This window comes from Cuculus canorus, chromosome 2 (genome assembly GCF_017976375.1).
Source record: "Cuculus canorus isolate bCucCan1 chromosome 2, bCucCan1.pri, whole genome shotgun sequence".
NCBI lineage: Eukaryota > Metazoa > Chordata > Aves > Cuculiformes > Cuculidae > Cuculus > Cuculus canorus.
Genome location: NC_071402.1, coordinates 151,308,394 through 151,331,697, shown reverse-complemented (window position 1 = coordinate 151,331,697; position 23,304 = coordinate 151,308,394). Strand labels below are relative to the sequence as shown.

The following is a 23,304-nucleotide window of genomic DNA, read 5'->3' as shown; positions in this document are numbered from 1 at the left end:
AATTCTAAAGGACTACATTATATCACCTGAAATCCAAACAAAGAACATCCCCCATGACAAGAAAATTTGAACTAAAAGCTTTGTTTATTTCTTTCCTCTCGTGTACAGGTTTGTTCATTTTCTTCCTTGAAATTTCCACTTTGGAAAGAATAGGGAAGGAAAGAGACATTCACTGCATGTCTGGGGAATTCATTATTAAAAGAAATTCCTGTATTTAGTTCCTAATATAAAATAGTCAGGAGTTACCTTCACCTGCACGTCCTTTAAATAAACGCTTTTATCACCTAGACTTCCTTTCTCTTTAAATGAAATAAAATTTAAAAAAAGAAAAAAAAAAACGAAAGCAAAACCAAAAACAGAGTGGGAGAAGGGGGCAAGAAATCTACTTCTTCAGCAATTGATAGAACCAGGACACCAAGAACCAAACTGAGCCAATAAGCTACACAAAACAAAACAAGAAAATTCCAGAAGATTTGTGAAATATAATACTCAATGGCTTAAGAAAACAGACTGCTTAAAGGTGGCTAAACTCCAGTTAACAAAGAGGGGGATTTTTCCTTTTGAATTTGCTTAACCAGGAAGCTCCTGTTACCATTGAAGTAACATTCACACATAGCAACATCAGCAAGAATGTCATTAATTGCCCTTACTAGAGGTACATTAACTCAAACAGTCTGTGTACTCTTCCTCCCCTTCTTTTTTTTCTGAAAACGAAGATACTAGTGTTAGAATATAAATACTTCTAAATCAGGGCAGCAGTCTTATTTCAGGGGGTTTTTTATCTAATTGAATGTTACCTGATGTAAAGGTAAACATCTGGCTGTCCTAATTTGAGCAGCTCTATTATATCTGTAGCTACAATGTAAAACGGCACTTAGGAGCTGCATAGCATGTACAGAGCATTTCAAGGGAGGAGAGAGTAATGCATACCTGGAGTGGCCTTTAGGAAGCCAAAAAACCAAAAATATACACATCAGCAGCTGATGGGAACCTAATTTGCAGAATATTGAACTACAGAGCTACAATGTACATGTAAAGTTACAGGACGTAAGGACAGTGCTGTACTGCTGCTGACATATATACACACTTCCCTCCAAGTAAGGAGCATTCAGGGGCCTTCTTTATTCCCTACCGTACTTCTTATCCTAAATTGATAGTTCAGAAATGAAATTAAAATAGACTCAGAAAAATAATTTCCTACTACACTGACTGCACCATAAAATTGCATGAGAGACTTGGAGATAGCAAATATATAAAAGCTTTAAGTAGTCTACAGGAGCACTTGGGTTTGGGGTTTTTTTTTGCATTTGTAGCGACCTAAGACGACTCTCCGTAAAGCGAGTTAATAAAACACAAAAATTAAAAACCTCTGTCTGGCAAACAGATCGGACTCTCAGCAATTTTTCTTCTCTCTTAGAGCAGCTTCATTACGTTTTACCCCCACCTGGTGGTTGGATCTAACAACAGCACAAGTGAGCACCCAGCCGTCAGGATCTCTGGGTTTAGTTCAATGTGCATTAAGAGTGTTTATGCTGAATCCAGGGATGGGCTTTCTGCCTAGTTTCAAAAATTAGAGGCACAAACTTCCTATTTCCCTATGTGCCACAACTAATGCAACAGTCTGCAGTATAAAAGCCGTTAATGTTGCAGATATAGTCTGAGGTACTTGAATGTAATTAATAAATATAGCAGAATTGAAGCATGTAAAGGCAATAGGAATTTTTCCATCTGATAAGATTTGCAAAGCAGTAAGCACCCCTGATGTGCAGGCTATGCTACACAGAGTGTAAGGGAACGATGAACATTTTCTTAACTCGAGAACTTGTGATGGCACTACCAGCTCTCAAAACATGCCCAGGTTATTTCATAACCAGCTCCAAACAGGAATGCCACTACACAGAATGGGTGTTAGAGCAGTGCAGCGCTGTTGCGCACACCGAGCTCACTCCACAGGAGGGAGCGCTTCCCCAACCTAACGTGTGGAAATACCATCCTCTGCTTCTTGTCACGTTGCAGTCACACAAGCCTGTGGTCAGATTCAAATCTACTGATGTTTCTGAAGTATTCACTCTAACAGTGGTAAATCTCAGATTGTTTCAGTCATTTCTACCCCAGCATAAGCTTGTCAATACACAAACTTGTAAGCAGCAAGATGCTGAATTTACTTCCTTGCTATTAACTACGCTGGAGTTGTGAAATATAAATTATACTGTGCAAGCATAAAGTGGTATTTTCAAAATATTAGCACATTAAAAAAAGATGGTCACTGGAAAAATACGAAGGTCTTCCTATGCGACAGCTACTTTTTTCAGCAGATTTCTAATTAACCCAAGTTTTCTTACGTTCTGACTAAAATTTCTAATTGGTTATTACATAATTTTCCATCTCTGAAATATTTTACTGCAGCTTTTCCAAAGTCAATTCAGACACGGAAGGATTATTTTCCATTAAATATTTTCCTTTTCATGTTCAGGAGTAAAGAATATAAATCTGGCTGAGCAGCTAAATCCATGTGAAAAATTAGAATTAGATGGGGCTTTTTCTTCTAAGTAGGAGATGCACCAAATTAGCAATTCTCCATGACAGGCGACAAAAGAGATCACAGAACAACTCAATTAGAAAAATCTATAAAGTCACATAGTCTGTTGTGCTACTTAAAAAAGGTAAGTTGCAGGTGCAATCAGGTTGCTCGGGGCTTTAGCCAGCTGAGTGTTTAAAAAAAACCTACAAGGATCTGTATTTCCCAGTCCCTCTGGACAACCTTTTCTAGCGTTCAATCATCCCCATCACAAAGATTTGTTGCTTTACGCCCTGCAAACATTGCTTGTTGCCTCTCACTGCATGCCCCAGAGGAGCTGGCTCTACACAAACCCCTCACCAGCTGTGTCCTGCCTTTCCTAACTTCACAACAGGATATTAACCCAGGTGATAGTTCTACAGCCCTCCAGGATAGTTCATCCCTATTTCTAACTTCTGTGCACTCACTCCCTTTTCAGTTTGAGCTCAGGAGTCCCCAGTTAAACGAAGGTGACCTCCTATCACACCTGCTCATTGCTTTGCACACAAAGGCACACATTACAGTGCTTGAAGGTTATCCCTGAAAGTAAGCATCTCTCCTGGCTTCCTTTGCCTTTAGGGCTTCTCCAGTGAAAATGTCTCCCACATACACAATTCCTGAAGATGACAAAGTCTACTCTCTCAAAAATATAATGTCTTTATTCTGCTGTTTTCCTTCCTGACTTTTCTCAGCTCATATTACTCTGTTGCTACAGTCAGGATCATCACTGACCACCACACCTACAGTTAGCCAGTCTTTATTCAAGGGGTTAAAAAGCAAACATCTTTTACTGTCCAGATAGCACAAAAAGATACTCAACTAATTCCAGAAAGATGACAGGCAATATGTATTATTTTCTATCTTCACATATACATATTTAATTTGTTGTAAAAAAACACCTGGATCTGGATTCAGGAATTTGCTATCTCAATAGTATTAGACATTTAGTAAAAAGAATACATTTTTCAGATGAAAAATGCTCCAAAGCCCTACTACTGTCTCTTCACAAGAATAGAAAAAGAACAGTTAAATCATAAATTATTTATTCCAGACTAAATAGATTGTTTAAATACAGTCAAGGTACTATTCTCTTTCTCCAGCCAAATCTATTAAGGATGTCCTGTTTCCACCAGTTCTTTCCCTTAGACACACAGAAGTGTCCAAGTTATTTTAAATTAGCATCCATTATACATGTCACAGTCATAAGCAAGTTAACCAATATTGGAAAGCACGCAAAACTCACTCTGCCAGACACCAAGGCATCACTGCTGCAAGAAGATATAACATTCTTTTCTAGCATCTTGTTTTCCTTGAAATATTTCAATTTTATTGTGCCTCTTTACCACACTCAATACACTTACATTCTGTAGCTTTCCTTGTTTACAAATAAATCACTAGCAGCTGAATTTACCTACCTAATCAACTGCTCATAGCCAATAATTTTCTTAAAACATTTGTTTTATTTTAAGAATAAATCTGTATTTAAAAATACAGAAACCAGAATCTCAGCTAGGCTTCTGAGTCTTGCATTAACACACAGGGAAGAAGTTTGAGCAGCGTGTTTCCGAAATAGCTTTCAGTAGCTCTTATTAATATTTGAAACATTGAATTCCGTTTAAACCTATAAAAAATCCTTAAAAAAAACCCCCAGAACAGTTAAGACAGACTTTTGTGATATATTACACAGCAGCAAAACCAACCAGCCAATAACGTGTTAACAATTCAGTTGCATCTTAAATGAAAATGGAGTTGTGACTTTTAAAGTAAGAACATATCTGTGCACATATAATGAAGACATCCATTTTAATCACATAATGCTGAGTACTAACCATGAATTAGTGAGCCATTTAGCCACTGAATGTAGTAGTTTTGTGGAAAAGAAAGCAGGATCTCATTGCTGATTATTGAGAAAGGCAGAAGCAGGACTGCACCAGCTGAAACTGCTAGAGTGAAGGTGCTCAAGAACAGCCTGAAATTTAAAGAAATGTACCACTGTTACCACCAGCATGCTTTGAACAGGGGGAGGAAAAAAAGTATTTAGCTTACTTACTAATCAGTGTCTGAAGACAACACATTCTTTCACTGTAAAGGGGCAGGAGAGACCGCAATTTACACGTATTTTCACTTCCAAAGGGTAAATTTAAAATACCAAGTAGGTTACAGAATCCAGTAAATACCATTTGTTTTAACCAACTACCTCCGTTTGGGCATGCATTCAATTCCAATATCATACAGAGGATAAATTATTGGATATTATGGAATATCTTTTCCTAAGTCTTCTGTTTTAGTTTTGATTTCCCACATACACACAATAAAAAAAAATCCATTTCTATATTCTTACTACAATTTTTTAAAGCAGAGCAGCTTTTTAATGTCTCAAAAGTGAGTGCAGTTATACATAAGAAAATATTTTATCAAACTGTTAAAGAAAAGCAATATTTTTTTCAAAGTTATTCAAGTATTGTCTCATAGGTTGGGGTTCTCTCATAGCTGTTAAGTCAATACAGACAAATTGTCAGAAATATTTAAAAAGTTGCGTATTTTTTTCAGATCCCAATTACAACTTAGACAAAATGCCATCTTGTGGCATTGAAAAGAACTGTGTTCTTCAAAAAAACCCTAAAACTAACAAAAACATTCTATAAGAACAAATGGAATGCTAGAATAAAATTAGAAATAATTCTCAAAATTGAATGACAAAAAAGATAAATAGATCATTCCTACAGCAGGAATGTCAGAAAGTTGCTTATGGGGATCTTACTTTTCCGTAACAGTCTACAAACCTTCCTTCACACAAAACTTATAGTCAAAGTCTGGGTGACTAATTTTATGCTAAATATATATTCCTTTATGGTTTTGCCAATGCTTTCTGCGGGATTTTCTTCTTTTACTTAAGTATTCTAAGCCCAAATTGTGAAATTGTGACTACTTCAGCACTTCAGCTTCATTTTCTCCTCCCACCCAACTCATAAAGCCTGACAATTATACTACATGAAGAAATATCAACTGTGTATGTTTGACAGTTACTGCTTTTTGGAAAATAACATGCACACATAAGGAATAAGAAAACTTGGGCTGAAATAAGCAGCAAGTCATAACGACATTTAATGAAAGGCTCTTAATCTGATGGAAATGCTAATCTTCTCTTACACTGTTTTTGCATGAAGAACACAGTATTTACAACTGATATTTGTTGTATTTTAGAGTTAAATTAGAAAGCTGATGAAACAGCAACAATAGTTAACAAGACATATTTTACTCTTTGAATGTTGAAATATTCAGAACCAGGCTAAGACCACAGCTGCTATGAAGATCATTGAATCTACAAGAGCCTTTGCTGTAGTGTTAAAAGCCAAAGCTCCTCTGCTTGAGAATGACCAGCTTCGTAGTGTTCAAAAGTAGGCATTTTTCTTTCTCTGGATCTGAAGTAGGTCTCGTGGTAAATAAGTATTTCAAACTCATTAAAAAATACTAGTAAGAGTACTGGGAGAAGCACACCTAAGATTAACATCATCTCTGTATATCTTTCCAGCTCGCCACAAACACACAACTAAAAGCAAAGTTTGCCATGTACTCAGCATTCTCCCAGGATGCAAGACAAATCAATAAAATACTCAACAGGCTCTCCTTCCAGGAGGATGACAGTACCACCATGGAAGAGCTAAGTACGTCACAATAAGCAAGTAGCAAGCCCACACAGTTTAGCAAATGTCTTAACTGACAAGGCAGCAACAGCTCACAGATGTTCTGTGAATATTCTGACATATTTAAATAGGAGAGATTAATATTTAGATTTTAAAAAGGGAGAGGAAGAGGAGAGTTGCAGGCAGATCAGCAGGCCTGGCAAATATCTTCCATTTGTTATTCTTTTTTAAGATTATCAAATACAGATGTTTACTTCAGAATAAGCTAACTTTCCTTCCAGGATCCACTGCCTTCCTTTGACAGGAATTCCATCAACTGCACTGGGAACTGAAACACTTCCCATATAAACAGCTACATTTTAGAGACCTAAACTTAGATACAGGTGAATTCCACCTCTTGCATCATGTCTTCTTACACTGCACTGGTCAACTTCAAGCTTACCAGAACCATAGGTGAAAAAATATCCTTAAACCAAACTGCCTTACCTCTTGTCACGCCTTACAAAGTGCCTCTATATCAAATCTTTTTCCTTTGCCCCCTAGCAATTTATCTGCTGCCACATTTAAAATGGACCATTATTTATTTGTAAGTATAAAAGATTGCTATCATAACAATATAGTCAGGAAAAAGGTTGTACAAAAAACTGTACATACGATATTCTGTTAACGATGGCATCTTCATCCTCCTGCTCATCTGAAAACGAAATTACAGACGGTTACACTCAATACTTAGTCATCTTTCCTCAGGCTAGAAGGTACATCCACAGGAATAACTAATTTACAATTACAAGTTAGAATTACTAAAAAAAATTTATTAGCATCAATATACTAAGAACTTTCTTACCAAAAATGAACACTCTTTTCTTCTGCTAATCTTAAAACTCTTTTTCAATCAATGTAACTACAAAGTCATATAACTTTATTTAAATATGCAGATGAAAACTTCTGGGAAATATCTTCCAGAAGGCTCTACAGCAAACAAGCTTTCAGATTACTACTGCCACAGTTGCTGCAAGGAACTGCCCCTTCAGGCATTCCTGTAACTACAGAGAGCAGGCAAGCTACTCGCAAGTCTTAGGGTTCATTCTAACTACTACTACAAATCCCTAAATAAATGTTTCATTAAACAGTAGTAATGTATTTTTAACACAAGAAAGCATACCCAGAACAGTAGTGATGACCACTACTGTTAAAAGACAGGTAGATTAAGTGCTTAGTGGTATGATTTAGTAGTGGGCAGATGTGGTTGGGATGATGATCTCAAATGTCTTTTCCAGCCTAGTGATTTTACTCTATGACCACTCAGCTCCTTCTTCATTCCTCCCACCCACTCCTGGAGATTTGAGGGAGAAGAGGAAGAAGAGTTGTTGTTTGTTTTGGATTTAAGGTGCCATGGCTTCCTTTCTGGTACTTCACATTTTAAAGCATTTTTGTTCACTTATTCCTCAATTAATACTCCACCTTTTTAAACTATTTTCAACATTGGACTCTGAGGCCAATCAATAATAAATCCTGCATTTATTCTTTATATCCCTCTCTGTTCACAAACAGATGCATTTCCAGATTTGAAATAAAAGAAGAAAGCTGACTCTAAAATTAAGTCTCCCAAGTTTTCCATGAAAGGTAAATCAAATTTATTTTATAATATAAAAACAAGTAAAGCCAGGTGTTTCAAGTTCTTAAGAGTCATCACGCATAAACTTGAAATAAACATGCAGATACTATTTTGAAACATGTTATTTTTAAATTATTCTGTGAAAGTACATTGGGTTTTGTTTCTGTTTTTTTATGGGAATCTCATGGTGTTTTGAGAGACTAAGCCAAGGCCTCTTATGAATCATTTTGGCTTCTTGCAGAAACAGCAAACAATTTGTCCTGAAAGAATTCCAGAAGTGCTAATTCTTCAAACATAGCAGATGACAAAGTTTGCCTAACTAAATACTCACTAACCTTTCAAAGTCAGGACAGCTGCAGAGCAGTTCCTCTAACTAGCTGACAAGATGAACTGCCAAAAAGGTTATAATAGTGTCTTCACATCCAATAGTATTTGCCAAACCAGTTCCCCTCCCTCTCCCTGTTTTCCCCATCTCCAAATGGTAGCTTTGTAGTACACAAAATAAATATCAGGGTCAGAGGATAGTACCCGTCTTACTCACCTGTTTAACTATTCCCTATGTTTAAAGAGGCTTTTTTTAAAAAGTCTTAAATTTCTTGAAGACTTTACTTTTCTAAACATGAATCCGTGAAAGCAGCTCCACCATTTACACAGGTCACTATATCTCAACGAACAATTTCCAGAGTTCAAAGTGCAGAGATCATCACATATAAGAACGCTTCTCCAGCCTGACTGTGTATCACAGTGCACCAAGGTCCCAGATCAGCTGTCAAGAGTGAAAGACTGTGCCATTTTATAAAGATTTTTATGCTATTTGTCTTTTGAAGAAATATAGATGAAAATGACAGGGGTCCCTTCAGACCAGTTTCAGACAAACAATGTTTCTAAAGGAAAACAAACAGACTTATCTCAATGCATAAGACCAATGGTGAGGTCATAAGGAACAGGTTAAGAACACTAAAATATCTGCACGTGAGGAAAGCACTATTTTTAGAAATTCACTACTTCCCTTCTGTATTACTGGCAACCTTTTCACTTTTCCAGTTAACGCTTTGAACTCATTTTTGTTTTAGAACACAACCTGAAGATACTCATTCTGGAAAAGCTGACATGAAAGGAGAACAACAGTATCTAAAGGCAAGGGAGGCAGAAGCAGCTACTTGAAATTCTCCCCTTTCCTCCCTCTAAAAACCATTAAAATTTAGCCTGCCATGAAGCCAAAACAGAACAACTCATTGTGACCAAGCACACCACCTCCCTAGCAGCCATCCACTCTGACTCAACCGCAGAGTGCCAGCTACAGCGCTCACTGGTCCTTTTCCAAGACACTCCAGCGTACTCCTGCCCCTTCATTAGTGAAATTAGAAGCTATGTGGAAGAGTCTGAGAAGTACAAGAGCTGGCACAAGGAAAATGATGGAGCCTCATGGCCAAGGGACAAAAGCAGCAGATAGAGGGCAAGACAGTGGCACACACAATCCAATCAGGTCCCGGCTGCCACAGAGCTGCAGCCAGAAAAACATTTTTGGCCTGAGATCCAGTTCTTCTACTTTCCTTGTGGAGGCAGAGAGAAAAAGAATCACCCATCTACTCTAAAACCAAAATTATTTTTTAAATTTATTGAAGTCTATGCTTACCTGCTTTCCTTTTGTATCTTGTGATTATGAAGTAGGAGACTATGTAGAGAACAGCAAATAGTAGAAAACAGATCTGGAAAAAAAAACATTGCATTTATTTAGTTGTGAAGAAATGCCTGTTTTATAACAAGAATCAATAGAAAATCCAGTATCAACGACTTAAAATTTAATTCAGATGAACAAAAGTATATTCTGTGTAAAAGCCAACACTGTTTTTTATGGTTTATATCTTATTAATGCAAAGTTAAAGCAATAAGAACAGTTTAATCAAAGTAACAGGTATTGGATCAATTATTATACTAAGTTTTACTCTAAAATTAAGAAAAAAAAGCCTTATTTACAGTGTCAATTTTTGCTTGGGGGAGGGGTAAGATGATTTTTAAAGTCTGAATCCACTTAACTAATAAAAGTCCTCATGCTTGTACCCCCTTCACATGTAACCTAAGGGTAATTGTATTTTACACAACAGGCTCTTGTTTGGAGTAAGCGATCAACATACATGGAAAGAAGGAAGCAGTTATGTTTACTAGTTTCATCATGTCTTGGATCAAACAAATTCTGGGCAACACCACACATGAGAAACTCATCTGCCTACAGTGGCTGTCCAAGCATGACGTTTCTTTCCCATTCAGAAGCCAAGGGCACGATCCTCCTCCTTGTAACGTAGGTAGTTTATTTAGGTCAGATGTAGCTTGAGCCCAGCACGACTTGCATCGAGTTGTTTCTAAGATTTGGCACTAGAATTTCAATACAATCACATAAAACCAAAACATCTACAAATACATTACAAATCTTGGGAGGAAAGGAATCAAATATCAAAATGGCTTTTATTCTCCAAGTCTTTGCCGGAAATGAAAATTAAAAAAAAACAAAAACATTTTATTTGCCTTTGAATGAAGCATCAGTGGCTCAACATTGCTTCCTTAATCTTGTTTGTTGATACTTATTAAAAACATGTCAATCAGAAACAAAACAAGATTGAAGCACACCATTCCGTGATGCCATGGCCTTTAGCCTTTACTAAGTGCAGTCATAGTGAACAATACTATACACCAACAGTGGATTTTGCTTTTCATTAGCTTGCAAGTAAACAGATTACCTACATACCACTAGTTAAGAAGCTACCTGAAGGAGATAAAACTGTTAAGATTCTCCTGTTTGTGCACAGTGCTAGTAGCCACCTAATAAGTCCTAACACACAGTTGTTGACCAACTAAATCAGGCAAAATTGTTGTAGCAGGCTGAATTATTACAGCAAGTTTGCCCTACTACCTGTACAAGGAGTTTTTTAATTGGCCCTGCCTGGATCTGCAATTCATAATATTAGTACCTTAAATACATTTTACTTCAGTCTGAGCTTTAATCTCTTTTGTGATCTGAAACTGCAAGATTACTTCACCAGGAAATAGTTGAACTACTTCTTCCATCATTCATTTAACAATTTGCTGTCTTCAAGAACTCACTGCCTTAAAAAAAAAAATAATCAGGAGCAGAAAAGCTACCCTAAGTGAAAGGAAAAATTGAAAGCAAAGACAGAGATTACAGCCCTTAAAAATCTACATCTAAAGCAGCAGATTACAAGGTTCGGCACCAAAAAAACCCTGAGACTGTGCCTGTAACTTTTTATTAAATAAACTACAAAAATCAACTACAATTACCCTCAAAAGAGTTCCCTTCTGAGCTGACACACAGCTGCATACGATGCTGCCAACGTGCGAAGCAATTCTGCACATCATTTTCTGATAGGCTGTTCAAGATCTCCATCATTTTTGCTTTCACATCTTCTACCGATAAAAACAGCGTTCCTCTGAGCACTGACTTGATCTTTGGGAAGAGGGAGCCAGGTCTGGTGAACAGAGTGGGTGCTCAAGCTCAGAGATGTTGTTGTTAGCTAAGAACTCCTTCACAGACAAAGAACTGTGGGCTGGTGCACACTTACATTTTCTGATTGAGGGTAAGAAAACATCTGTATTTGAACACACGTCCACTTGTAGTGAGTGAAGCAACTGAGCTGAACCTTGTCGCACTGGGACAGGTAATAATATGTTCTGTAATCACCTCTTTGCCTCCCCCCTCCCACTCTTGGTTCCCAAGCCTTGTGGTTAGTCTTGGGGTTTTTTGTGTCTGACCTCCTACATCTAAATCAAGGGGAAAAGAACATATTGCCCCATTGGGAAAGAAACTTTTTAACAAATATTAAAAAAAACAAATGGGAATAGTTATTTCTTTGATGTAGTCAGACATTTTAGACCAAAAAAGCAAAGCGTAGCCAAGCTCCTGTGAGCACAACATTTAGGTTCCTACAACCGCTCTGTGGATGTCCCAGAGAAGTATTACAGTGCCATAGTCCTGAAAGTGGCAACATAGTTCATTCTCTGTGCAGGCAACACATAGCAGAGATATCCAAAAATGCAGATGCTGGAAATCAGACTTCACAACTAGCTCTCTGAATTCAAATATTTCATCCAAGGATGGATGAAATGGATTTCATCCAAGGATGGATGCTTTGAAGCATCCAAGGATGCTTCAAAGAGAAAAAAGTTTTGAGAAAGAGTTGAGTTCTTTAAAGAAAGAATTCTATTAATAAAGAATTTATGAAGATCTAATAAAAAAATATACTGGTATATTTTATAATCAGGAAGGACAAAAGAAAATGAGATCAGCCTTGAGTGTTCAGAGTACTCTGACACAGTTTGTCCTGTCGGTTTCAGAAAATGGAATGCCAGTGCTGAGGGAGAGCTCTTCTCCAGGTTTCCAATTCCTGTGAAAACTAGACTAAGGCTACAGACAGACATCTAATTTTAGGCATCCACTTTTGAAATTAGGCATCACACATATAGGGTCAATAAAATTCTTTATAAACCTGTCAGACCCAAATAACACTGCTCCTACGCAAGATAAACTTATAGTTAAGCTCTTTTTTTGTTGTTGTTTACTTTTATTTAAAACAAGAATAATAATGACAGCAATCCTGCATCTTCAAATAAAGTAGGTGACCTTTATTCTATCTGCGATAGCAAGGTTACAATGAAAATGAAGGTCTCTACTTATAAGGTACCAATGAGATAACTGCAGTATTTTGAGGGCACAGCAGGAGAAACCTGTCTGTAACATGAACCGTCTAAGGCTGTATTCCGTTTTAGATGACAGCTACTTTGCAACTCAGCAATAAGGTGTAACTATATATCTTGGTGTAATGATCCCTCTACTTCTGTCAGAACTGGGAAGACTTTTGTAAATATTTTATAAATTTATTACTGAAAATACACACAATTTTTAAATGATCAACAAGAACAAAGTAAATTATGATCAGTAAAAGCTTTAGGATCTTAATAAAAAACGCTTTTTAAGTTAGAAGTTCTTCATACCGCCCAAAGCAAGAAAAACTCAGAAATATTTCTTCAGTCTCATTTTATACTTGGTGAAAACCTCTGATCCTGAAGAGCTTCTAACCATGTACTCCAAATAACTTTACAAAGGAAGGAGGCAAAAGCCAGTACCCTATTTTTAAAGTGGCACTCAGTTAAATCCAGGAAAAGGAACGTGGTGCCCATGATAGCCAAAAAATAGACTCCACTGTGCTGTCACACTGCAATCCTGGGTTCTTACTCTTTATACTGCTCTTTGTTTTCAGGATATTTTCATACTGAAAAAAAAAAAATACAGCCGTTGTTTGTATTTGTGCTAGCTTAGGTTCCCATTTCTTAATCATGAATGACTAGCCTTGTATGCAGTACTCCAGGTAAGGCCTTATGGCTACATAAAACAGCACTTCCTTTCTGTACAGAAAATACCTCAACACATTCACTGAGAACCATCCCAGTAACTTAGTACTATCCTCCGATCGCTGAATCCATCCACACTGTCCTCCTCAATTGCTTCCAGCAGAGCAGCTCTCAAGTTACAGTAGAAACTTGTTTCTCGGGTTTAAGTTCATCACTTTTTTTCCTTTTAAAAATCACACCTTAATTTCATACTATGTCTGTTATTTTGGGGTAATCGAGTCCTTTCTGCACCATGTTCTAATCTTCCTCTGCATTGACTGCATCTCCTAAAGAATTGGTTTTGCGCTAACAACAGGATGTTTTACTTCATTTTTATCCAAGTTCAGCAAGATTGCTCTCATTATTGATACTCAAGGAAACTGAATAGTAGCTTCCCCCTACAAATGCAACACCTACTGGCATGTACACTACAGCCAGTTCCTTACTCACTTTACAGCTCTTCCCCTAAGGCCCACTGACCCTAGTTTAAAAAATACCTCCCAATGCATTCCTCTATATGGCCCTTGGCATATGCAAAAGAAACATTCTACCAATACTCACGTGGCTTCAGAAAACATAGTTCCTAACGATTCCTAATTTGGTTTTCTTTACAATAAAAATTAAGTCAGGAAATTCACCTCTATGTTCACAGTCTCCCAAATCATCTTTCAACTTCCCTTTCTAATCACTTACTAGAAAGAATCGGTATTGACACTAAAAGTTGTGGAGTAATCAAAAAAGAACACCATACATAAAGCTAGATTGGCATCTTCAGTGAAAGAAGAGCCTATATTCCTCAAATTCCATCTTTTTCTTTGGAAAACTATGTGACAGCATTGTAGCCAATATTGTAATACAACATTAAATCCAAATCATACTGCAAGCCATGTTTTCAACCAAAAAGCAGTGTTCTATGCCATCACCCATCTCTACAATAACTGCTGACAAAAGCTAAGGATGCTGCAAATGCAGCAACTCTAGGACAAGCTGTATTCCTCATAACCCTCAGTTCTCTGCAAGGAGTTTTTCACTGGAACTCAAATGAAGATCTTGCTGGTTTGACTTGAGACAATGAAGATACTGTGCAGAGTGTACACAACTGTGATGAAAAAATATTTTTGACGTTTCCTGAGAGTGTCAACTTAAAACAAAAAACCCAACAAATAACAACTTCCAATCTTAAAATTTATTTCCTTAAGTTCATAGACTCTTAGAATGTCCTGAGTTGAAAGGGACCCACAAGGATCATCAAATACAATTCCTGTCCCCGCACAGGGCAACCCCAACATTCACATCACGTTTCTGAGGACATTATCCAAATGCTTCTCGAATATGGTCAGGCTTGGTGCCGTGACTACATCCCTGGAGAGCCTGTTGCAGTGCTCCACCACCTTCCAAGTGAAGAACCTTTTCCCTACCTCCAACCTAAACCTCCCCTGGCACATCCTCCTGTCATTCCCTCACGTCCTATTATTGGTTTCCAGGAAGAAGAGATCAGCACATGCTCCTTGTCCTCCCCTTGTGAGGAAGCCGTAGACCGCACTGAGGTCTCCCTTCAGTCTCCTCCCGGCTGAACAGACCAAGTGACTTTAGCTACTCCTCATACAGCTACACCTCTAAACCCTTCATCAACTTTGTAGCCCTATTCATTGCAGCTTTACAGAGGGTCAAAGTAGTCGTGGATCTGTTGCCATAAACCAACCGTTCCTGGGAAGCTGTTTTAAACCAGCAGGCACATTCTCAGTCTATGTTTAACCAGCTGTATCAATATATAAAGAAAATTACAAGGAATCTGAGAATGTTATGTGGTTACAGCCAAACAGTCAAGCGAAGCAATGCTTAATAATTTTTAACACGCTCCACACCACTCAGTAACTGAAAACAAAATACAGATTCTATGTCACATATAGGGGCTCCCTTTTAACTGGTAGCACATTAAGAAGTCTCCAGACTTCAAGCACATAATTCGTTCACGTCTCTTTGCATGGAATAAATAGAACCTCTAGGAGGACAAGCAAAAGAAACCTGCCTTCCCCTGGACATCTTCATTTAAGAAAGGAAGTGCTTTATGCTCCTGCTTAGCTAACACACTGGACACACCAACAGAGGCTGCTTCTGCAGACATACTGCACTACATTCCTAGCTATCTTGTATCCAGCTTTTCCATTGAGTCATACTTTTGGGTCTGTCACGCAAAGACATCCAAGTATGATCCAAGTCATACTTTTGGATCAGTATCTGACAGCTCTCAGCTCCTGCAAGAATGGAGATAAACCTCATGCATTTCATATCGTAACTATGTGCGTCTAAGGGGCTGGCACCGCAGAGACTAGCATTAAACACGAGTAATAAGAACTGAACTAACTCAAGTGACGCTGTACTTATCTCACTGACAGTTACTAAAGATCAGCTGACACTAATTTGTCCGTGTGGATGATCTTTAAAACTTTGGCACTGAAATTCATGCCTTGGATTGGTAAAGCATCATCTTCTGTTGCAAGTGCTAGAGCTAAACTTTCATGCTAAGAAAGAATATGCTCAAAACGCACGAGATTCTCTCTCCCTCCCCCCCCATGCACAAGACACATTCATCTTTCACAACTGTAATTCGTGTGCGTGCACTAAGAGCTGCACTTTTGTGCACAAAAAGATCAATAGCTTCTATTTATATAGCACGATATTCCTCCCAAGTGTTGTGCAGGAAATATAGCTATAGTTTATACCTGAGAAAAAGCATACAGCTGTGTCATCCAACAACTGTTCAATACCCAACAACCAGCGAGCCCCAGCAGAAAACACTCCAAGGAACATCCTGGACTATATAACCAGAAGCAAAGCCAATAATCATAGAAAGTAATTCTCTCCAGTTAGTATTCACCAGGTCACAGGTGAATACTATGTCCAGTTTTGAGCCTCCAGTACAGGAAAGTCACTGGTAATTGGAGGAAAGAAAGATCACCAAGATGGCCAGGAGGTGGGTGCAGATAGTCTGAAGGACCTCACCCTGTCCAATCCAAGGACATCAAGGCTTCAGAAGGACCCGACAGCAGCTTCCAGTACCAATGAGGAGGCCATCAAGGAGGTAAAGCTGGGTCTGTTGACAGTGGTGCAGAGTGGAAGGATGAGACATGAGACTGGAGGTAAAGATAAATCCTCTCCATGAGGGAAGCCAAGTAGTGGAACCAGTTGCTCAGCAAGGTGTACAGAGGTTTTCAAGTCCTGGGTAACCTAGTCTGGTATCATAGCTGACCCTCCTCTGAGCACGGCGCTGGGGTCCAGTCACCCTTCTCTTCAACTACCCTGAATAAATTAGCACCATTAGAAACCCTGTCATCTCAATTTATACCCTTCTTCAGAACATTTATGAATGTGTTTAGAAGTGCTGGTGTAAGCACAAGCCCCTGTAGGACTGTGTCAGGGATGTCCTCCCACAACGAAAAAGCTGGGTATCTTACAGAACAACATCTTTTGGCAGTAAGGAACCACCACAGAACTGCTTTGCGGAAAAGTCACAGACCTTAACAACATTCTTTAACACATTTCCAAGCATTAAACACAGGTTCAAGATTTCCACTTTAAAAGCATCAATATAGATAAGTTGTCCTTTCTTTCCACTTGACTGCATACTAGCATTTAGAATAGGAAGAGTAAACCCAGAGAAGCAAAACAAGCAAGAAGTGAAGAGCATTTTACTATGCTATGTATGAAATGAAAGATCAAGAAGCTCGAAAAAAACTAAGGAATAAGGGAAGGAAGAAAATAAAGTTATTTTAAAGTGGCTGTATCAGTATTAAAACAAAAAAAATGTTACTGCCATTGCATCCACCCACATTTCCATGCCAAGGATACACAAAAAAAGCAACTACAAATATAATGAAGAATATCTCCACTTCTTGCTGTTACTTTACAGAGCATGTCCCTTTCTCTAAATAGAAAAAACAGCACAGAGAAAAAGAGAAGGCTACTGCAGAACACATCCAAGAACATGTTTAAGAGCTGAAAAAGGAAGTGTGAGTGTTTTGCTTGGCTGTAAATGCTACCTACAGAAAAGAAGTATTGTTGTTTTCTATTATAGAAATTAAAACCCAGAAGTACAACTAAACATAACATTGTACACCCATCTTTTCCTGCTCTTGTGCTGTTCAAGTATTTCGATGTCCATCAAAATGCCACAGTGCAACTAAAATGCTTCTTCCTACTTGGCAACTACATTTGTTTACTTGTGGAAAGGGTGGAAGGAATAAACAGCAGGAAAACACAGATGGACACATGCAGGTCGGCTCTATTTCTAATAATTCCATTGCACATGAAAGCAAACAAGGCATTCCACCTCTTTTGGATGTGCCAACAGTAAGTTATCTATAACAAACTATGCACACTAAAGAAAACTGAAATTTTATAATTATGCTCTCAGTCTGACCTCGGCATTCATAGTATCATCTACTTTGGGCATCTCATTTTTCTCAAAATGAGATATTAACTATTTATTCTTAAAAACTCTGCACACTGTGGTTAGATGAGGTTCACTCTAATCCATCTGTCCTGAGACACTTCGCATGACACGCTAAATCCAAGCTTATGAGAAGAAGTCAAACGTATCATATGACTACAGATTAATTTTACACAGCCCTCCACACCTATGATTTTCGATACACATATGGTCACCTCACAGGACTCCTCCTTGGCTTAAGACACGTGCAAGAGGTTGACCCACTTTTTCGTTGGTTCTTAAGTAACAAAAAAATTATGAGTGGCATAGAGCCTGTGTGCCTAGACTTCCTCATCTAGGAACAAATTCCAGGATCTAACAAAGTACAAAACATCCAAAGACATATTCTGTGTACTAGAAATACTGCTCAGCCAAAGATAAAAAAAAAAAAGTCTCTGCAGCCCTTCAGAAGGGAGCTTCTACATGTCATTCACTTAAAACTACCTTCCCGTTGACTTCACCAGCAGCAGAACTCCACTTCAAACTCATGAAGCAATTCCAATTGATACATGAACCTGTTAGCTTTCAAGTTCCCTTTTATATACTTAATAAGAATGCATCTACATTGTTGGGTTAAAAAAAAAGTGTTAAGACAACTCCAGGACCATTAGTACTTAGTCCAAGATATGTTTGTTCTGGATAGTGTATTCTATATCCAGTGATATACTCAAAACCCCTCAAAAACTCACTAGAAGTAATTTTTCTTTGACGTGTAAGGGCTACAGAAATACCATTAAAATTGGATTCAAGAATATTTTTCAGCATTAATGCAAGATTTAAAAACACCCTCTAGAATTAACACCAATACAACAGCCTAGATCACACTAACATTCTGACACTGAATGGAAGTATTATAGCTAACTTGTAAAACTTTGAATAATTGGTTAAATTAAAACTTCAGAGTCATTTCATTAAAAATTCCTTTCTGACAAAAACTCAAAGGTCTTGTTAATACAAACTTGATAAACAAGTTATTTGTGTTAAGGCAGCTTCTTTGGTTAATACTAATTCCCAAGGTAATATTCATAATTATCTTCGAAGACAAAGCTAATTCATTTTCTCTTCCAAACTCAAAAATCCTCTTCCTTGTCTTCTCAAATATACACGCTGTAGACTTTTTAAGTGCCAAATCTTTTTTTTTTTTTTCTCTCACCTCCACTCCCAAACCAAAAGCATCTATAGGTACATAGTTAGCTATACATCCTGCAGGTGTTCAAGGCCAGGCTGGATGAGGCTTTGAGCAACTTGATGCAGTGGGAGGTGTCCCTGCCCATTGCAGGAGGCCTGGAACTGGATGATATTTAAGTTCACTTCCAACCCAAACCATTCTGTGATTCCATGAATACAGTTTAAATGTTTTCATAAATCTTACCAGCTATGCAGACTCTATTGGACATAAGTTATCACAGTCTTAAATATTTTAGACATGTTGCTATTGTCAAATTCAACGTAAGTCGCCAACATCAATTCTTCCCATCATCTAAATAAGTTAAAAATAAAAAGTACAACGAGGTAATGGAAAAATGGGATACTCAAAGCATAAACAGGTGCTTAAAATCAACAGTAAAACTGCGAAGCACCACATTTTTAGGACAATTGAGAAGCCTAACACTGGAAACCACACCACTATAAACCACAAAAGTAAAGCAGAGGGAGGGAAGTCATGCACATATACTGCTTCTATCCTCTGTATACTAAACTCTACGATATACAGACTTAAATACCATCTCAACACACACTATTTGCTGTGGAGAACACATGTGACATGGAAATATAGAAACTGAAACAAAGTCCTACACTATTATTTTTCCTAGTTAATAAAAAATTTTCAAGGCTAAGTTATTATCAATACAGTCAAATACTAAAGCAGAACAAAGCACTGGGGTCTTTCTTGGAACCATGCTGGTGGCAGTTAGAAACAACTTTTAATATATTCAGTTAATCAAGAAATTAGAAATCTCTGCATGGGAAGCAGCTCAACAGCACTACAATATATACTCAACATTAAGCTGATGGAACGTCAACGTAAATTTTGTCACCGTCTTCATGAGTAAATTGGGCCTCAAACAGCAACAGCTCAAAGCTGCTGGAAACGTGATGCAATTCCACTTGTCACATGGATGGCTCATCAGGGTTACAGCAGTAACTTCTTTGAGGCCATCTCTACCTTTCAGAGTGATGCAACAACCAAGGCTGTTAATTACTGTACGCATAAAAACAAACGACAACCATGACCTTCAAAGTCTCTCTTGTTCCTGTTTTACAAGTGATGTGAATTCTTGCACATTAATGTTACCAAGAAGTCAGTGTCCCCAGGCCTTGGACAGTATGTGTTTACAGAAGGGCTTCAGTGGTTCCCAAGGTAAGCGGGGGAAGGAAGGGGGCCATGGAAAGAGTAGAAAATTACAGAAGTTAAGGCTTTCTCAGTATTATCACTGCCCTCCTCAATGAGGAAAAATACCAAATGAAATAGAGGAGGGTGAAAGACAGAAAGGAGAAAGCACTATGGTTTTTTTTAATTTTAAAAAAAAAATCACTTACACAATCTTCAAATGAAAGCAGTAAGCTTGTTTTTAATTAAATGTTTTCTTTAGACAGTCTTCCTTAACCCAAATTCCCATCTATGTCACCAGAACTGAACTCTCACTTTCTTTATCATAACTTCATTGGCAACATGCTTTGGATTCTCTCTCTGCTCCAATATTACCAGCAGATCCTCTGCTGCTCTAGTCCCTGCTTCACCCACTTCTCAACTCTCCTTTCCCAGAGGGCTTATAAATTCCACCACACTCAGCATCCCTACATCACAGCAAAGACTGAGACATTCATTACAACTCTACAATCTCTCAGTTACATCCTGCCATCTTATCCAGTGCCTCTACTACATGACCAGCTATCCAAACAAAACCCAGGATGGATATACTTCTCTGTGGTCTTGCAATCAGGAACTGGTTTTGTCTGCTGTCAGTTCTTTCACTTTCCATTACATTTTCTCAAACCAAATTTACATTTTGAACTAAATCTTCTTAAACAACTGTCCATACCTTCCATGAAGTGCGCTGCCCTTTTGGCCAATTGCTACCACAAACATCAGTATTCAAAAGGAATTATTCTGAACTGTAACTAATAGCAACGTTTCACACATCAGCCTTTCACGCTTATTTTATGTAAACAGAATGTAGAACTGTCCAAAAGTTGTTCTTGTTTGGGGAATCACCATCTCCCTATCAACTTGTCTACACCAAGATTTTGGAGACGCTTATTGATTCCAGATGGATGCACCAGCGCTGATGCTCAGGACCAGCAGCCAGAAAATGACTCATTACTTCTTAAAGTTCAGTACAGGACTCATGTTTAGAAGTAAAGGTGTATTTTCAAGATGACAGAATGATGCCAACATTTTATGTATGGTATTATGTTAAATGTACACAAATCTTTCAGCCATACACCTCCAGCCACTACCACAAACATTCCTTTATTTATTTCTGTCCCCAAGCATTTAAAAAAAAACAATACCGAGAAATCTAGGCAAAGTTATTTTTGAGATACAAGCAACCACTTAAGATATAAATCACTCCTCAAATTTTCAGAGCATGGTTAAAAAAAATTGAAAGGCATCTATTTTATTGAATAAAAGATAAACTTACATAAAAATCCAAATAAAAGCATTTCAGGATTTGTAATAAGTTTGTCCTTAAAAATCACTCATGCTTCTGGTCAGCATTTTCTTCCTGGCCCGCTATCAAAATTTTATCACTTCTGGCACGAAAAAAGGGTTGGTGAAGATTACAGATTTTGTCTGGGGCATAAAATTAAGGAAACAGAACTGGTCAGAAAGAAGTGCACACTACCACCAGGAGTACAGAGTTCACATAAGCTCTCATTTTACAGCCCTACAAGGGACAAACACCAGCAGTAACAATGCTGTACCAGTTTGTGTAAGAAGAATCCTGAACACCTCTCTACCCAAAATAGAGGGGGGGAGGACAAAAGGTATGAAAAGAAGCCAGAGAAGAAAATTAAGCCAGTGGTATTAGTGAGAAGTTCAGACAAAAATCCAAGACATGATACAGTTGAAACTACCTAAGAAGGCCTCTCTTAACTGCTGGAAATTATTTTTAAATTCAGATTTACACATACACATACAAAATAGCCATGATATCACCTGTAACAAAAAAAAAAACAAACACCACCTTAATATTTAAGAGTGGTATGATTTAAAGAAAAAATAGAAGGTTTCTTGTAGATATTAACAAGTAGAAAAACTATGTCTTAATACTTAATACTAGGATCTGAAGCCTACACCCCTGAAAACACTTAGTCCTTTAACTGCAGGCATGTGACACTATTAGTCATAAAATTACACATTACCCCAGTTTTAACATCTGCCTGGATTTGCATAGAGCCATGAGAGCTAAATAGTACTTTTGTATATTAACTTATTCTATCAGGACTGATTTTTGTCATGACATTTAATATAACTGCGTCATTTCCAAATATGTCATGTCTGTTCTTAAGCCAACTAATAATGCTATCGTCACCAAATTATTTTCTTCCAAAGCATTCCCCACAATACAAACATAAGCACAGTATATTTATTTTGCCAAGGAAACCTCATAGCCAAGTGTATGTGTATATTTTTACAAACTCAATATCTTCACTTTGTCAATGGAAAAATAACATCAAAACATGCATCTAAATTTTAAAAACACGAACCTATATTGCCAAATAGAAGATTCAAACCAGAAAAAAAAGAAGTGTAAGAATAGTCTAAAAAGTAAATCCAGGAGAACAGAGACTGAACCATTGCACTCACCTGATATGGGTTTGAAATAAACAGTTCACACCACCACTAGTGGAAAAGGAACCCTTTATAGCTATGTTGTATAAACAGACTAAAAGGAAACAAAGGAAAAGCAGTTCCCTAAAAGATGAAATACCTTCCATCGATGTACAATACCTCAGCAACCTATAAGTGAACCTAAAGGATCAAGAAAGGCAAACTAATTAAGTGTACAAAAATAGAAGATAGTATCAGAGTAACACAGAACATTGTCTGGCTTTTACAGCTCTTTCACACAGATGCTGATCAAGCACAGAACACAGACATCTCTATATTTTCTAAATAACTAAAGCTGCTTTTCAGAAACAAAGTTTAAGTTAGAACTGAGTATGACTCTAGCTTTATTGCAGTCAAGGGTCCTATTAACTCAGAGCAAACTCACGGCTGTGCCATGTGTCTTATACCCGGTCATCAGTTCTCAATCTCTATTTTTTACTTTACTGATTCTGAATTTTAAAGTTAGTATAAGTCTGAAATAGTCTGGCTGTTTTCAGTGACTATTCCAAACAACAGATCGTCAAAATAGCAGACTCACATTTGAAGAGTTATGCCAAAACTAGATCAGGGAGTTAACCTCCTATTAGTAGATCATCCTCATGAAGCAACAAGATGCAAGGCAGATTAATTTTCTTGCAAACAGGCACCCGGTAGAAAATAACAGGTATTGTACAGACATCCCAAACAAGGTCAAGAGTGAATGGGCTGGAGTTAAATTAAGCATTAGATTACAGAGACAGTCATCTCAAAAGCAGGCAA

At 37.6% G+C, this 23,304-nt stretch overlaps 1 protein-coding gene across 3 annotated transcripts in view; it reads right to left on the bottom strand.

Moving 5' to 3' along the window:
- LMBR1 (limb development membrane protein 1) overlaps nt 1-23,304 on the bottom strand; it is a 78,983-nt gene that overhangs the window by 52,375 nt on the left and 3,304 nt on the right. For 2 of the 3 annotated variants that reach the window (XM_054058240.1, XM_054058239.1), the window contains exons 2-4: nt 9,453-9,525; nt 6,856-6,895; nt 4,387-4,526 (exon numbers count right to left, since the gene is read on the bottom strand). In XM_054058240.1, the coding sequence (XP_053914215.1) occupies nt 4,387-4,526; nt 6,856-6,895; nt 9,453-9,525 (253 nt within the window). Of the gene's footprint in view, nt 1-4,386; nt 4,527-6,855; nt 6,896-8,357; nt 8,575-9,452; nt 9,526-23,304 lie in introns of those variants that run through there. The other variant, XM_054058241.1, reaches the window with a different exon arrangement.